The sequence below is a fragment of the Equus caballus genome, chromosome 3 (assembly GCF_041296265.1).
Source record: "Equus caballus isolate H_3958 breed thoroughbred chromosome 3, TB-T2T, whole genome shotgun sequence".
Lineage (NCBI taxonomy): Eukaryota > Metazoa > Chordata > Mammalia > Perissodactyla > Equidae > Equus > Equus caballus.
In genome coordinates, this window is record NC_091686.1 from 55,058,081 (window position 1) to 55,075,852 (window position 17,772).

General features: G+C 37.7%; 1 protein-coding gene across 19 annotated transcripts in view; it reads left to right on the forward strand.

Annotated features, from left to right (window-relative positions):
- FAM13A (family with sequence similarity 13 member A) overlaps positions 1–17,772 on the forward strand; it is a 316,899-nt gene that overhangs the window by 229,776 nt on the left and 69,351 nt on the right. For 10 of the 19 annotated variants that reach the window (XR_011437490.1, XM_070263412.1, XM_070263416.1 and 7 more), the window contains one exon: positions 6,630–6,671. The exons of the other annotated variants lie outside the window; for them this stretch is intronic. Coding sequence is in view for 9 of the 10 variants with exons in the window: in XM_070263412.1 (XP_070119513.1) it covers positions 6,630–6,671 (42 nt within the window). In the remaining variant the exon portion in view is untranslated. The remainder of the gene's footprint in view (positions 1–6,629; positions 6,672–17,772) is intronic. 19 annotated transcript variants of the gene reach the window in all.

Here is a 17,772-nt window from a genome sequence, read left to right on the forward strand (position 1 = left end):
CGCTCAGCCAAGTCTTGATGATGCTGAGTTTATTCAACAGCCATTTACTGAACACCTGGAGTGTTCTAGGTACCTTGCTAGGTGCTGGTGGTACAAAGATAAAGACACATCCAGGAAGGGAGGCCAGCATCTGAAGGCACGAATTTCCGTGTGGTGTGCTCAGCACTCCCTTATAGCGGTGAGCTGAGTCTCTCAGAGCCTGGAGGAAGAAGCAGCTCCCTCTCCAGGGAGCTGGAGACAGCTTCCCAGACTAGAGGACACTTGAGTTGAGACATGCAGTATGTGCCAGGCAGAGAGAGGTGGAGGAAGCATTTAAGCTACAGGGAACAGCACGTACAAATGGGGAGCGTTACCAAAGTGCAGTGCGAGATCTGCACAGGTATGCTGGACTTCGATTGGGAGGAACCTGTGTGCCAGGCGTAGACATTTAGATTTTACCCCAAAGGCATTGGGGAAGCAGGAGAAGTTTTTAAGGTAGGAGGCTGAATCTGGTGAGCGTATTAAGGATAAAGCGGTGTGGGTGGCAGGGAACGAGAGTACTCCCCCTGTGAAAGACCAAGGCAGTGAAATGGAAAGGACAGATCAGATTCAAGAGACTTGTCTTTTTTTTTTTTTTTTGAGATAGCATCAATACAACTGGTGATTGACCAAATGTGGGGGCTCAGAGAGAAACTTCTTTAAGGAGAACAGTTGGCTTGTTAACATGACTTAAATATTATAACAGGAATGAGAATTCCATCCTGTGACTTCTAAGCATGTCTCCAGCCAGGACTCGGTGAAGGGCAGTGTGAGCCTCTTGGCTGTGTCAATCGGCAGGTAGTTATGGTTCACTTTTGACCTTCTAAACCGTATGGAGAGATGCAAAAGAAGTAGAAGATAAAGCAACTCCACCCTGCCCTCCTTAAAAACTGCTCCTCTTCCCCCACATGCATGCATCAATTTCTTAAAGATTGAAAGCTCTTATTCAAAGGGGCATCGAGAGATGAAACTCAATCTGCACTTCTTTGGCCCAGAGTTGATTCTGGCGGTGGGCAGAGAAGGAAAGAGTGTCTTCTCTGTGTCTTGTGGGAACATAGATTTAATACAGCACCATTCATTGAGTGTGCATTATATATATAAAGCAAGGTGCAGGCCTGGAAATCTAATCCCATGTCAGTATGGGAAATTGATTCTATTCTTAGCATCTCTACAAATGAACTTTCAGAGCACGAGCTTTTTGTAAGATGGAGACACCTTCATAAAGCAGGTTTTTATTTCTGAATTTGGAAAAAAAATTTAGTAGATGTATTCGTTTCCTTGGGCTGCTGTAACAAACTACCATGAATGGGGTGGCTTAGAACAACAGAAATTTGTTGTCTCACCATTCTGGAGGCCGGAAGTCCCAAATCAACATGTTGGCAGGGCTGTGCTTCCTCTGAAGGTACTGGAGAATGATCCATTCCAGGGCGCTCTCCTAGCTTCCAGCAGCATCTTGGGTGTGGCAGCACAACTCCAATCTTCTCATGGCGTTCTCCCCGTGTGCATGTCTGTCTCCGGGTCCAAATTTCCCGTTTATAAGGACACCAGTCATATTGAATTAGAGCCCACTCTAATGCCTTCATTTTAACTTGATCACCTCAGTAAAGACCCTGTTTCCAAATCAGGTCACATTCTGAGGTTCTGGGGGTTAGGGCTCCAATATATCTGTTTGAGGGAGCACAATTCCACTTCTAACAATGTATATCAATTTTCCACTAAGCAATCGAAAAAATGGTAGAAATTTCCTATGTTATTGAGAAAAAAGTTCTAAATTTTTGGAAGTCCTTTTGTTTCGTCCATTTGTTTTGACTCCAAAATAATACCTCTTAGTGTTGGCTAAAAATTCATGTCCTGTGAATATTAACAGCCTCAGCTCTTTGCATTTACCCTTTGGTCAGGAAAATCTATTTGCTCTTGAACGTCAATGATTTGTTTTTAATTCTACTGGCCAGATGTTGCATTCTAGTCACAACATACAAATAATAAAACTTTGAACAAAGCTGCTTGGGTTTATAGGGAAGAAGTATACATACATCTACAAAAATATCCCCCAAAATTACAGCTACCAACACTCAGGTAGGAAAACTTTTACACTGGGCTTCCAAAAAGAATAGGGAGATTGTTTTTTCCCATGTTCCTGAATGGGCCAAACCAAAAATCTGAGCAGCAGAACACCAGCTGCTTCCTCCCCTCGAGCTGGAGTGGGGCATGGTAATGCCTGAGACCGTGGACGAGCCACAAATGCGCAAGCAAGTGTGGCACTTTATTCTGCAGAGAAAGGAAGGAGAGAAAATGTGTTAACTTCACTCACTTCATCGTTCTCTAAGAAAATTTGTCCCCTTAGCATATTCTGTTGCAACATGAGGAAAAAACCTGAATTCCGGAAAAAGTGTTGACTTAATACTTTTAATTTTATCCTTTCACTTGTCCCTCACTTCCTCTCTCCCTTTTGCTCTTTGGTTTTGTTTTAAGCTCCCATAGATGGTTTTCCTAGTTTCTTCAGTGAATGGATCGTAATCCTTAGTATTTACCTATTTTTCTATACTTTTCAGTACTCAAGGAGCACTTACAAACTGTTTCTTCGAGCTCAAATCCCTTGAAAATGTAGTTAAATGATGTAGCTAAATATGCAGATTATGTTAATTTTTTTGGTAGCCAGCCACATTAACCAATTAGAAAGTTGGACTAATTGGAACATTTATCAGGACAGTTCAAAGGGAAGTGAATGGAATGGTGATTTGATCCAGTAACTGAAGGTCCATTCTCAATACTTCGCTCTGGGAATTCTCCCAACAGTATTTGGTTTTTCTTAGACATAGACAACACCATGCTTTTTGTGATTTCAATTATCTTGCTATGTAGTTAAATTGATAGGCCTTGCATTCTGTGGCTCCAGTTTAGAAATTAGTGCTGGTCGTGGAGAGATTGTAAGTCTAGGTGACATTCATTTATTGCATTTACCCATGTTGAGCCATGTGAAAAAAATAAGTTAGATAGGACCCCGCTCACTAAAACCCTATTATCTATGTTATTGCCCTTCTCAGTTGTAGCTTCTTAGATTTGGCCTATTACTTGAATCTATTTGATAAATGTTCTTCCCACAGGCAGTTGTTTTGAGAGAATATAAATATAACACCACATGTCTGAGGACATTAAGCAACCTGGTTGCCTGACATACCTGAGGTGATTGCCTAAATCTCTCAATGTATGTTTGAATTAAACAAAAAAAAAAAAGGAAGCTAATTGGCTGCTTAAGCTCAGCCATTATTCAAAGTCAGTAAACAGGAAATAATTAAAACATGGGGTTTACACTTGTATCCAAGGAGGAAATTGAATGAATTCCAAGTTGTTACAGTTTGTCATTGGCTTAATTTCCTGACACACATTCCCTTTTTCACTCATAGTACATGTGCTTACGTTTAAAAATTAAAAGTGAATCAGAATTGTCCATTTAAAATTTAGGCAAAAAATTATGACATTTAACATCATTGGACAGGTCTGAGATTGCCACAAAACCAGGACGAGGCATAAGTACCCTCTATAAATAGATGTTTGGGGGCCTTCAGAATAGTACAAAAATCCATTTTGCACAGATGTGGAAATGGTGATCTTTTCAAATGTTTTGCATTCTGTTGTGTAAATTTTGTGGAAAAGTTTATTTTCTCAATTCTATTTGGAAGAATTGTCCTTGGCTATTTTTCCTTAAAATTGCCTAATCAGTTGATTTTTTCAGAATTGATTGATTCAATCAATTTAAAATCGACACTTTACTTGTTTTTGAATTTACACCTTTGTCAAGATTACATTACCAAACCCCAGGCAAGGGTACTTTTATGAAAGGGAAAGGAAAAATATGCTAATTAAATATCAAAATTTATTTTATTCTTTTTGCATTATATTCTTTCTGGGTATGGTGCGTGGACTGCTGCTGTGTTGATTGCTGCTGATTGAGCAAATCTAATACTGAGTCTCTTGCATTTTATTTAAATCACAGTGCTTACATTTTCTTTTTTGGAACACTTAAAACTGTTCAGCCTTCTGGGACATACCCAAATTAAGAACTTCTGATTTTGTCTTTCATTGACAAATTTACTTTGTGCAAATGCAGCCTGAAAAATATTTGCTTATGATTAAAAACTTGTGTCCCTATTAAGGGACATTCTTGACATCCTGCCAGTGCATTTTAATAAATTAATCACTTTATACGTGCTATCAGGCATGATGCGTTGTGAATGGACTTTGACTAAGGTCGGTGTCGAGCTGCAGTAATCAGAAGCATGACACGGAGCTTATAAAGTCCACGAGGTCTTGTTGAGGGCTACTGGAATGCAGACTGGCCATCACATGAATTTTCTTCACTGAGCTATTCATCCCACCATATTTTGATAGATTAAAATCGAAGGGAAGACAGTAAATAACAAAAATGGCCTAACATGTAATACAATAATTTACATATCACTAGCTGTGTGACCTGGATAAATTGTGTGCCCACTCTGAGCCATCTTTCCTCAAGTGAGGGGCAAGTTGCAGGGAAAGTTTTTGTGAGGATTTGCCTGAGATAGTTAATGTGGAGCACCTGGTAGTACCTAGCTGATGAATACATGTGTGAGGGAGAGAAGGTGTAAAGGAAAAAAGTATGGATTGATTTTGATTGCCTGTGTTTGCTACAAAGAAATTTAGCGCACACACAAAAATCATGAGCAAAACACCTAAACAGCTGTGTTCAGAACCCTGCACCATCTAAACCATCTCCCCAAGCACTTCTAAATTCTAAGGAAACCAACCATATTGTGAATTGAATGTTCACTAAAGTACCCTTGTTAATTTTCATTATAGTTTGTTAAGCGTTAGAGTGAAGGATCTATTCCAGGCAAAAGAGTATTTAGTACAGTGCCCATTTTATAACACATGGAGGCAATTTTCCTCTAATAACAAAATCATCGTAGGTTTTTAGTTACAGTCTTTTTGTATAGTGTTGGTTATAATTAATACTTTTTGACACTCAATCCTTGATTAGGAAACAAACCCAATTCTAACGTTTTTATAATTTACGTGCTTTCAAGGGTTATTTTGAAGTCAAATGTATAAGCTCCTTGTATCAGTTTGGCTGAAAGTGGTCTCCTCCTGTAAGAACAGTGCTCCAGGTGGGTTCTTCCCAAGACACCTGGACGCGTCCCAGGTGGTGTCGCCTCTACTCTTCAGCTCTGCAGCCCAGCTCCACAAGCTCTGCCCTCAGCCTGCCCACGTTAGAGTTGATAATGCAGCTGATCCATCACTTAGCCTTCTCTTGGGAAGGACTAGCACAATCAAATACAAACATTAAAATCTTCGGCAACATTAGGGTTACAACAGCTAAGTCATATTGAAATTGGAAACCAAAATCATGAGAGAATGAAAAATAGTATGTCCTATTTTATGTGTCATTTTCCAACTAAAACGTTGAGACCTTTTCAACTTCCAGGACAGATTTGTGTGTGTGTGTGCGCGCGCGTGTGTGGGCATGCATTATAACTTTGTAAGAAGATTTTGGTGATTGCCAGTGTAATATTACCAATTGTAGCAAACTTTTCTCTTTTCATCAATGATGTTTAAGAAAATGAAAAATAAACCCAAAAAAGAGAGAGAGAAGGAAAGATAATGCTGAAGTTAACCAGCTGCTTCCTCAAAGGTGATGGGCACCCCAGGTGGTGTACAAAATTAACCATAGGAGTACAACAAGAAAATAGTAGAGCTGCTTTCTAATTTTATCTAACACTTTACTTTTTTACTTTTATCTATTTAATGATCCACGTAATCTAGATAGATACTTAGGCATATATTGAGGGGAGTGGCTGCTGAAAAGCAAATTTATATAAGTGCATAATCAAAAAAGTTCAAAGACCACTCCAGGAGACACTAAGGGGGAGAGACTCAGTCTTTGTTTCGAGGTCATTTATCAGAAGAAAAAAATATGTTAAGGAAGGAAAAAGTATTTTATTGTAGTATGTATTTTACATTTTTTAAGTTAAATACTTTTATATTAAGCTCCATATTGCTTCTTTGTTGTTTGAGGAACTTAACCTATTTTTATACTCTTGTTTATGTCCTTTTATGTTATCCGCACCCGTTAATACCTACAGTAACTACAGAAGACAAAGAGCGTGAGTGTTGTTTACTGACGTGCTCTTCATTGCTGGGGCGTCATTGCTGAAGTGGCTCTCACTTAACAGGAATATTTGGTTGGCTGTTTCTTACTTTCATCATCACGTTAATGAGCTGTAATTAGCTTTATTGAGATAATTGAGGATGTCATCTCTTTAAGGGTTTATGTGTAATACTGAGTACTCGGATTGGGCTTGTAGAATCAGGTTGTAAAAAGCTTCCTCCTGAAAGTGGGATGTGAGTTACTTTTGCCTTAGGCCAGTCTTGAAAGAAACCTGTCTTGATGGTCTCCCTGGGAGGAGTGGCTGACCTTGGCTGGGTCCAGTGGAGAGTATATTTTACTAACCTTACACATTAGATTAACTCTAATGTGTCAGAACAAAATTTGTGACAGAACAGAGTTTTACTAAAATTGGCATGTTATAATATTAACAGAAAGTATATTAATTCAAAATTTATTTTCCTTTTAGTTCACAGGAAGATGAAAGACCTATGTCACCTTTCTATTTGAGGTATTTATGTGATTTTTGTTGGTTTATTACAGGGAATGGAGGAGGGTTAAGGCTTCTTTGGATTTATTTGCCCATTTTAATTCTTTTCAGTAGAAGCTTGTTGGAACCTTTCACCACATTGTTCATGCTGTATTTTTCTTCTCTTTCGTTTAAGAAATCGTAAATTTTAATATAGTTGAAAAGGCTAAAATAAGATTTTTTTTAATTCAGAAATGTCAAGGTAGCCATTTTAATTTCCAAAACTGCCTGATGATTAGGCTATCACCTAAATTTAAAAATCTCTATTCTATACTATGGACAGGTGGGAGGGGAGTGAGCACGGGGCTCGCTCACTGAAGAAACCTTGGGTTAGACGTTAGATTGTTTTCTAGATGGTGGTGGAGTGTGAAACTAAATATTCAAGTTCGTGGAGTTCAGGATTATTTTCTGAAGTTTACAAAGCCAGAATAACAACTGTTAAAACAAGTTTACAGAATTCGAAGTAGATATTAGACAAGATCGCTTCTCTCCAGATTAGAACGTTGCTGTATTGATGTGATTTTTAGTGAACTATTTGATTTACGTATAACCTAAAACCAAGTTTTTCTTACTTACTGCATTTCTTTCCTCACTACCTGCCCATTTCAAAGGCTTAGAAAATATATTTGAAGAGAATATGACCATGTAAATTGAGGTTAAAATTGCTGAAATTTTTTAAAAATTTTTCCCCAATTTTGAAAATTGTTTTTAAAAGAAATGTCAGGATATGTGATCCATCATTTGTTTGTTTGTTTTTGAGTCTGATTTAGTGCAATAGTCCCAGAGTTAGATTTCGACTTGAATTCAACCACCGGTAGTTCAGAAATGTGTCGTAGGACTCCAGGCTTAGCCAAGTGACTGCTTTTCAAACGTGTTCTGCCCTTTGGGGACTTGAAGCATGTTGCGTAATCACTTTGTGGCAAAGAGAGGGAACATTTGAGGTTTCAGTTTGAGACAACATGGTCGTCCATTTGATTCATCCTGGTTTCCTGCCAACCGAATCAACATGTTCTTGTTCATAGGCTATCTCAGCTGTGCAATTACTGTAAACACATGAGGATATTGTGCTGAGTACATGGCAACTCTGGTATTCATCACGTAAATATGCACAGTAATACCAAACAAATGATTATCACATATTAATGGAAATTAAGTTTACACAGTACAGAAGACTACAGCACCAGATCATGCCAAATAACGAGAACTGTTAGTTCTCCGGATGTCTTATTTTTATTACTCTGGGTAACATCAATCTATGTTTTATGTAGTATTGAATTTTATTTTTTTTTAGCACTATTTTTAAAAGCAGATAGGGAAGTGAGTTTGTAAGTCTTAAGTCCTCAAAGACACATAGTTGTGTCTTATCGTGTGATAATTTTTGCAGTTACGTAGACTAATAGCGTAGACTTGATGAAGAAATTCTGTACCTGCAAAATGAAAGTAAAGGAATGTAAAGATAATTAATCTATTTACTGAACTCTTGATAGAAGCTATTTGACCTTCCAATGTTGACTCATAAAAACTAAAATATGGTAAAAGTAGGAAAAAAGAATGAATATGCATACTAGCCCACATTTGTGGTAGAGTGAAGTGGCCGAAAAAGGAAAAGTTACCAGCAGTTACCTCTTTTCATATGAGGGAGATTTAAACTAAGTAGAGCTATTTCATGAATGCAAAAATAGTAATTATTTGGCCCAAAATTAAAATTCAAAATGTAGCTTCTTTTTCTGAGTAACATTATATGATAGTCTTAGAAATTATGTAAGAATAAGGTCAGTACAAGTTAACTTTTTTATTACCCACTTGACATGAAGCAAGGAAGTTTATTTGTAAAACGTGAACCTATTTTTTTTTTTTTTTTTTTGAGGAAGATTAGCCCTGAGCTAACATCTGCTGCCAATCCTCCTCTTTTGGCTGAGGAAGACTGGCCCTGAGCTAACATTTGTGCCCATCTTCCTCTACTTTATATGTGGGATGCCTACCACAGCATGGCTTGCCAAGCGGTGGCATGTATGCACCCAGGATCTCAACCAGCGAACCTGGGGCCGCCAAAGCAGAAAGTGTGCACTTAACCGTTGCACCACTGGCCCCTGAGCCTATTTTTTTCCCCCAATTATTTGCATGACTGGTTTGAGATTGATTTCTCTTGGGTTATTCTAGAATACAGAATTCAAGTAGAAGAAAGAAAACATGATAGTTAATTATGCTTAATTCTTCTAGATTTTTCAACTAGAAATACAATATGTCCACTGTTAATTTAATTTATAAATTAGTACACATTTTTTTGCACTACCTCCAGTCAGAGCAAATGACTGCTTAAATGTTTTAGATAAATTTCTGTTGCTTCCTTGTCTGCCATTTCTTTCCCTCCCACTTTGTTACTTAAGATTCCTTTGCTGCAATGCTCAAGAAGGGGAGTCGTTGCAAGACTCATGAATTTCATAATGGTTTGTTGATGATGATGATGAAAAGCTAAATTGGCTCTTTCAAATCCAAAATAATATTTACTGTGCCTTTGAAAAGAAGTGATTGGTAGTTGCAAGATATCGTCCCTGACTAGAAACATGGAATATAGAATGCTGTATGTTGCATGTTGACAGTCTTGATTGGTCGGGTTTTCCGGGGGCGGGGCGGGGGACGGGAGGCAGGGGAGATGAAAGGCCCAGTCAAGAGATGAGACACATCAGCTGAGATGAGTACTCACCAGAAGTAGATCCAGTCACAAGCGGCCAGGCAGATGACATGGGGATGGGACAGCTAGTCAGTGGTGGGGTATTCGGTTCGGTGGTTTGTTCTAAAAGATCCAGCATGAGCTATAATGGTAAAACTCAGCGGCTACAAGTCTGGGAGTGGGCAGTCTTCAGGGAGACCAGATCAAGACAGAAAGAAGATGCGAGCAAAGCAGGGCCCCAGTCTCAGAGGAAGAAGAAGAATGATCCATAAAGGCACTCAGACAGGTATCCAGCTATTGGAGTGGAGACAAGGTGCATTAATTATAACGACAAGACCGAGTCTGTATCTGGGTAGAGGATAGAGATGGAGAGCATATGGGGAGCCTGTGGTGCCCTGCTGGTGGAGGTTCCAGAACCTTCTTGTAGCTAGAGGTAGGAGGGTGGGACGCAGGAAGAGGGAACCAGAGAGGCCATTTCCGTCGTTATCTTGCTCCACTTTTCACCTTGTAGAATTTCAGTTTCTGTGATTGCGATTCTTTGTTAACCATCATGGCTGAACCACATGTTAATGTACTGCACATTTCAATTGGCTTTAATCCTTTCTGTAGTAAGGTAGGGCTGTTATAAACAGGCACTCGTATATTCTCATTCTAGATTAAACATCTTCTGTGATAAGAACTCTGTCTTCTCTGATTTCAGTACTTCTCCAGCCTAACCTAACTCGCCACAGAACCATTTGTCCATTTTTGCAAAGGAAAGAAATAGTAGCTACAAATCTCCACCTACCGCTGTCCCATGTGGCAAGTTTTTGCAGCTCCAGTAGTTCAAACAGTAGGTGTCATTGTTCCCCAGATGCTCATTAGAGATTACACGCCCTGTTGAAGTGATTAAGGAAATGAAAGGGAAGGGCAGGTTATGCCAAACCCTTAGTGAGATTGCCACAAAATAAACATGAACCTGTAAACTTAAGGTGAAGCACATTCTTGGCCAGGATGTCCATACCCTGGCTTCGTTCATAGTCTCGGCTGGAATCCCAGAAAAGGAGGCCTCTACCTCAGTTGCTCTAATTAGCATTGAAGCAACTTGCTGTGGTTGTTCCTCTGTGCCGCATTCAGACTGTTATTGTCTAAGTTCTCCTGCCTGGCATCTGGTCAGATCTGGCTAGGATCTGTTGCTAGTTTTACTTGTTTGTCCTAGTCTTCAGTGTCTGCAAGCCTGGGTTTTGATTTCTGTGGTTATCTCCACCGGACTAGCGTTCATAATCTCCACTTTCTATTCCTGTTCATCTCTACCTGCTCCTACCTCACCTACGCTACCTGCTGATTGCTTATGACCAGGGACAGATCCTGTCCTCATCCCATCCTACCAGACTTCGACCCTTGAACTCCTCCTTCTTTCAAGTTGCTGGATTATACACGTAGTATGTATACCTTGAATCCGCCTTTGCCTGTGCTTTATCAAAATTCTAAATTTGTGCTTTGGGGCCACATGCCTATAACCAGTTTTATTCATTGGGCCCCTGGCCTCTGTATGGTGGTTCCTCGTTTACCTAATACTTGTCTTCTATCATCTGCACTGATTTTCCTCTGCTTTCTCTTTCTCATTTTATGCTCTGTTGAAACTCTGAAATTGACTGTCTTTATTAATTTCAGCCCATGTCTTAATACTTAAGGGTGCAAATTGAAGCTAACTTACTATTTTAGCAGAGTTGGAATTGCTTAGGGTCAGTTTCAGTATTTCACATGTTTTCTAATTTTCCTGAATCAGGAACATCACAAAGATTTATTTCTAAATTAGCTGTTTGGCATACAAACTCATTCTTTAGGATTTGCTAATTTTTTATTCCTGGAACCTAGGAACCATCAATTTTATGATAGGGAAGAAAAAATTTAGCTTTAGGTAAATTCAGATTAAATATTACCTGACATTGGATGGAACCTAGAAATTATATCATAACACTCCTATCTTGATATGTAGAAAAATTCTTTCTAGATCATTTTTAGATAGCTTTTTGGGAATTATCTTTCCAAACAACTTATGGTAGGATTTGTAGGTTTGTGATTTTTTTTGTTCATACTTTATTAAATTTTTAATGGTTTCTTTTTCTCCTTAACCATACTGTATGTTTTGTAAATTATCATTTTGAGGTAAAATTTTCTCATTCTCAAATGGGATGGTTTGGAGAAGTGTAGCATTTCAAACATTATATTTGATTATAGGCCTGTTTCGGGCTACTGGCTAACAAGTGGAACAAACAAGCAGGCTGTTTATTTAATTATATACTTAATTTTATCCCAGATGATAAAGTCAGATAGATATTTAGGTGTCTTTAGATACAAATAACTGTTTATTAAAAATATTTAGGGGCTGGCCTGGTGGCATAGTGGTTAAGTTCATGTGCTCTGCTTTGGCAGCCTGGGGATCGCAGCTTTGGATCCTGGGTGTGGACCTGGTACTGTTCGTCAAGCCACACTATGGTGGCATCCCACAGAAAATAGAGGAAGAATCCACAGATGTTAGTTCATCAACAGTCTTCCTCAAGCAAAAAGAGGAAGATTGGCAACAGACGTTGGCTCAGGGCCAATCTTCCTCACCAAAAAAGACACTATCAACAGAGTAAAAAGGCAATCCACAGAATGGAGGAAAATGTTTGTAAACCATATATTTGTTAAGGGGTTATCCAGAACAAGTAGAGAACTGCTAAAATGCAACAACCACAGAAAACTACCCGATTCAAAAATGGGCAAAGGACTTGAATAGACATTCCTCCAGAGAAGATATACAAATGGACAACAGGCACATGAAAAGATGCTCAACATCACTAATCATCAGGGAAATGTAAATCAAAACCACAATGATATATCACCTCACACTCATTAGGGTGGCTGCTATCAAAACAACAGAAAATAACAAGTGTTGACGAAGATGAAGAGAAATTGAAAGCAGGATCCTAAAGAAATATTTGTGCACCCACGTTTTGTAATAGCCAAAAGGTGGAAGCAGCCTACGTGTCCATCAACTGATGAAGGGATAGACAAATTACAGTGTGTACACACAATGGAGTATTATTCAGCCTTAAAAAAGGAAGGAACTTCTGACACATACACAACATGGATGAACCTTGAGGGTGTTATGCTGAGTGAAATAAGCCAGTAGCAAAAAGACACTACTGTATGACTCCACTTATATGAGATACCTACTGAAGTTAAATTTGTAGAGACATAAAGTAGAATGTGGTTGCCAAGGCCTAGGAGGAAGGGGAGAATCAGGAATTATTGTTTAATGGATACAAAGTTTCAGTTTTACAAGATGAAAAGAGTTCTGGAGATGGATGGTGGTGATGTTTGCACAGCAATGTGAATATATAGTCATGCATCGCTTAGCAACAGGGATATGTTCTGAGAAATGCCTCATTAGGCCATTTCATTGTTGTGCAAACATCATTGGGTGTACTGAAGGGGAACAAATTTGCCACCCCAAAATGTGTCTCTTTAACATGAGGATTATTTTAGGCTGGTTATTTTTAAGAAACAAAAGACTCAGAAATTTCTGTTTTTCTTGTTACCTCCCCTTTAACTGCCTAGAAGAATTCAGATAAAAAACCCTATCTCAGGAAGTGAGCTATCACCTTAGCATAGCATGAACTAGGTGGTAGACAGGGAAGAACCCCGAAGAGCCCATTTGTTGGGCTCCCCTCTGTGTCCTTCTGTTTCTGTGTGGACAAACACTTGTTTTCCAAATGTTTGCTCCTTTTCACCAACCTTTGCAGTCCTTTCCTTTGAAGTCCCTGACTTTCCCCACCCCCAACATCATCTTTTGTAGCTGAGGATAGTCTTTATGGTAAGGGCTTTGGCCATTTTGGCGAGTTACTCAGATTTTCTGGGTTTCTCCCATGTATACATGTTACTAAATTTGCTTGTTTTTCTCTTGTTAATTGTTTCATGTCAATTTAATTCTTAGACCAGCCAGATGAACCTAGAAGGGTAGGGGAAAATTTCTTCCTCTCCTACAGTACTCTCACAAACCTAGATGGTATAGCCAACTACACACCTAGGTTATATGATACTAATCTTATGGGACTACCGTCGTATATGTGGTCCATTGTTGACCAAAGCATTGTTATGTGGCACATCATTGTATTTAATGCCACTGAACTGTATACTTAAAAATGGTTGAGATGGTAAATTTTATATTATGTGTGTTCTACCACAGTAAAAAAATGTGAGGGGAAAAAAGTATCATGAGAAATTTTGATTCACACCCCTAGCTGAAAAGCACTAAACCAGACCAACAGTGTAATTATTTTATAGTGAAGAATGGTTAGAAACTTTACTACTGTTTATCATACACTTCTTTATGGATTCAGTATTGGGTTCTTGACATCTGAGCTTCACTAGTCATGTTTTGCTTAGTAAAAGATAAATATAGATTCTGGGTTTAATTCTATCAATATTAATTAAAATATTAAGCATATGGTTAGGCTATACTGATAAATTACATAAATTTTTTTATGCTTCTCATCATGTCTTCCCTCAGCATGATAAAGCAAAAGAAACATTTACTTGTAGAAAATGATGCCTTTGTAGCTATTCTTTCTAGATCTCCTGCTGCTTTATTCTTCAGTCTCCCTGCCTCCCTATAGACTTCTGTCCTTAAGAATTTCAGATTTTAATAAAATGTAAACTCCTAGTTTAAATAAGTAGCAGACCAGCTTTGCCTGATATAACTACTCCCAGCTTCCCATTTAAATTCTAATGATGATACCAATGACAAAAGCTAGAAACAGGTTATAATAATAATAAAACCATATGTCAGATGTCACATCATCAATGGGATGGACTGAGAAACATATTTTTGCCTGAAGACTTCATGTTCCACCATCTAAATAATACAGATTGCCATAAAGAGAGAAGGAAGGGAGGAAAACTGACGTGGACTCCTTCCGCTGTCTACGGCACTGACCAAAAAAGCAAGTGACATTTCCCCAACTGAAGAGAAACTTATTTTCTCAACCATCCAGAGCTGCCCCTATCAGCTTGTTTATTTCAATATCCATTCAGAAACTCGAACATTCAGTATACAAAACAATGAAAAGGGGAAGGGATCTCCCTGGGATGCTCAATCACCTAACAAAAGCATTTGAAAAAAGGATACAGGCAGGAAGATTGTTGGATGTAATGCATGCTTTCAAGAGTACACTAAAGACCAACTACAAATTTGTTTCTGATTCTCCAGCTTGGTCATAACATTGGACCAAATAGCAAGCCCACCCAAGTATGCATTGTAAATTGTTCTAGGGCAGACCCATATACTGGCTCTTAAAGTCTAAATCCAAGAGGGGGCATCTGCCCACAGCCAAGGGACAATGAAATAAACTAAGAAAAGCCTGCCCACTCGGGTTGTTGGTAACAGCTCTGCCTGGATTGATTGATTCCCCTTAAGAACCAATAAACATAAAGAACTATTTGGGACCTATGAATAGAAGTTACAAACTAAGGGAAAGGGCGACTTGCCCTGAGGACTCAGTGTAAAATCAGATTTCAGGAATTGCTTTTTATATGATTCAGAGGAAAGCTTGAGAAATAATATTGCTATTCTTAAAAAATGCTCAAGGACATAGCCAACCTCTTTGAAACATGAGTAGGAACCTGTAAGGGGAGAATAGGCTAGAGACACAGGAGAAGAGCTAAAATAAGTAGAGAAAAGGAAGTCTAGAAATGTATTTGCAGAGATTTTAAAAACTATGTGGGAAGCAGTAAAGAGCAGAAGTTATTAAAAAGTAAATCAAGTACATGCTGAGAGAGAAACTTGAGCAGCTCTTCCAAAATGAAGAGGAAAAGGATAAAGAACAAACTCTGAGAGAAATAATGCTAGATATAAAAGTCAGAAATTGGAATGCCAACCTGAAAATTCTTATTCTAAAGAAGAAACCATACTAATAGAAATATAGGTAAAAATCAAAGTTAATGTTTGCCCTGCTAATTGAAAAGTGAATTAAAAAAAATTTTTTTTAATAGGTAGAAACCTGATTATAATTGTTGGTGGAGGGGTAAGGAAGGTAATGAAATTCTAAATTTCTTGTCTTGCATGGAAATTAGGAGAATAGAAGCTGGAGTAAAGAGTTGGGGGGGTCTTTTTTGTTGTTTTTCGGGGGGTTGCTTTAGTTTTAATAATTAGAGATATCTGGATATGAGAGGCAACTGCTAGTAGAATTGTACATAGGATTCCTATATTCCAAACCCCTCAGAAGAGAAGATCAAAGACAGAAATCAGAGGAAAAGGAAGCTCCCAACTTAGAAAACGTAAAGCAAAAACACAAAACTAGAAAAATATTTCAGCTATGACGATAAATGTAAGTGGATTAAATTCTTTGGTAAAAGCTAAAATTACTTAAAAAAAAGACTACTTGAACTATATTTTGCTCAAAAGAGCCATGCCTAAAACAAAATGACTCTAATAGGTTAATAATAAAAATACAGAATTTATATCTGATAAATGTGAACAAAAAGAAAGCAGAGATGGCAGTATCAATACCAAAACAACTAAAGTTCAAGGCCCAAGTTGTTAAAGAGGACAAACCTGGACTTACCCTATCAGACAAAATCCATAGTAAGGACAAAAAGGTTATAAATAAGTATGTGCAAAGTAGCACAGCATCAAATCATGTAAATTTAAACTCTTAAGTTAACAAGGATAAACAGCCAAACATATGTGAAGTATAGAACTTACACATACAACTATATGTCCATAACAAAATTTACAAAATAGCACTGAGAATTTGATAGAATTAATAAGATTTAAAATAAATGAGCATTACACATGCTAAACTTTGCACCCTACAAATAGGGCTCAAGCATTCCTGCTACTTTCTAAAAAGTTCTTCAGCTATCTCTAAAAGTTCTTGAAGAGTAGAAATTTTAACAGTCACATTTTCTGATCACAGTGCAGTTAATAACAAAAAAATTTCCAGTCAGCCAATGAAAACTCTCCTAAAGGAAGGAAAAAATTCGAAGGGGAAATAAAAACTCCAACGGTAGATTCTTGAGAAGAAAAAGGAAAAAAGTATGTATCAAAATTTGTGGAATGAGGTGTAAGCTCATTTTAAGAGGTAACTTTACATTCTTAAGAAGATTGAAAATAAATGAGCCTCATATTCAGAATAAGAATAACAAAAAGGAAGAAAAACAACCTCTTGGAAACCTAAAAGGATTTAATCGTTAATAAAAGAAAACAGAAAAAGAGCAGAACTGATGTTTGAATCTAGGAACTGGCTCTTTGGGAGTAAAAACGAAAATTATAAAAAAGAAAACCCTCTGGTAAACTTAAGAAAAAACAGAACAATCCTAATAATCAGAATTGAAGTTTGCTGTAAGGAATGTAGTAATTTTTAAAAGAGAGTACTTTATTCAATTATTATTATTTTTTTTTTGAGGAAGATTAGCCCTGAGCTAACATCTGCTGCCAATCCTCCTCCTTTTTGCTGAGGAAGACTGGCCCTGAGCTAACATCCATGCCCATCCTCCTCTACTTTATATGTGGACCGCCTACCACAGCATGGCTTGCCAAGCAGTGCATAGGTCCACACCCAGGATCCAGTCCAGTGAAACCCGGGCCACCGAAGTGGAACGTGAGAACTTAACCGCTGCGCCACCGGCCAGTCCCTTTATTCAATTTTATACTAATAAACATGAAAATCTAGATAAAATAAAAAGTTTTCTGGAATGTATAAATTTTGAGAAGAAACTTCCATTTGAATCCAGAAAAGTACTTTTAGTAATCTATTCTAATTCTAAGAAAATAACTAGATGTATAGCCAAATATTTATGTGAATAGCAGCATTAGTTGAGAACAAGGATTATGTCCTTATTAAGGACACACTCTGAAGCCAGATTACATGAGAGAGAATCAGAGCTGTGTAAACCTGAGGGAGTTTACACCTCTCTGAACTTCAATTTCCTCCTCTGTAAAAGGGCACAGTATATATAGTGAACAATCCATTTCATAATTTTGCTTTATAAAGACCTGAGTCTAAAAACTAAAGAAATTCTGAGTTTCTTTTTATGCAAAAATGTGCTAAATATGTAAAACTGAAAATTCTGATAATTAGAGTCTGAAAGAAGCCGTACAAAAGGGGACTATTTTGAGATTTTGGTGGGCTCTATTTAATTTGTTAGAAAATATTTAATAGATATCAGTATATAGGAGTGAATAATTTTTTTCTTCAGATCAGTCCTCACATTTAAAGGAATAGGAAGTGTGAGGTTTGATAAAGTATGAGGATAAATATTTTCCTCCTACTGAGTCATATCCATGCAGTATGTTTTCAATTTATGTTCTACTATTATATGCATAGTATATAATTTAAAACCAAAATCTGAGACTTTTTGTATCCACACTGTCTATAACATCAC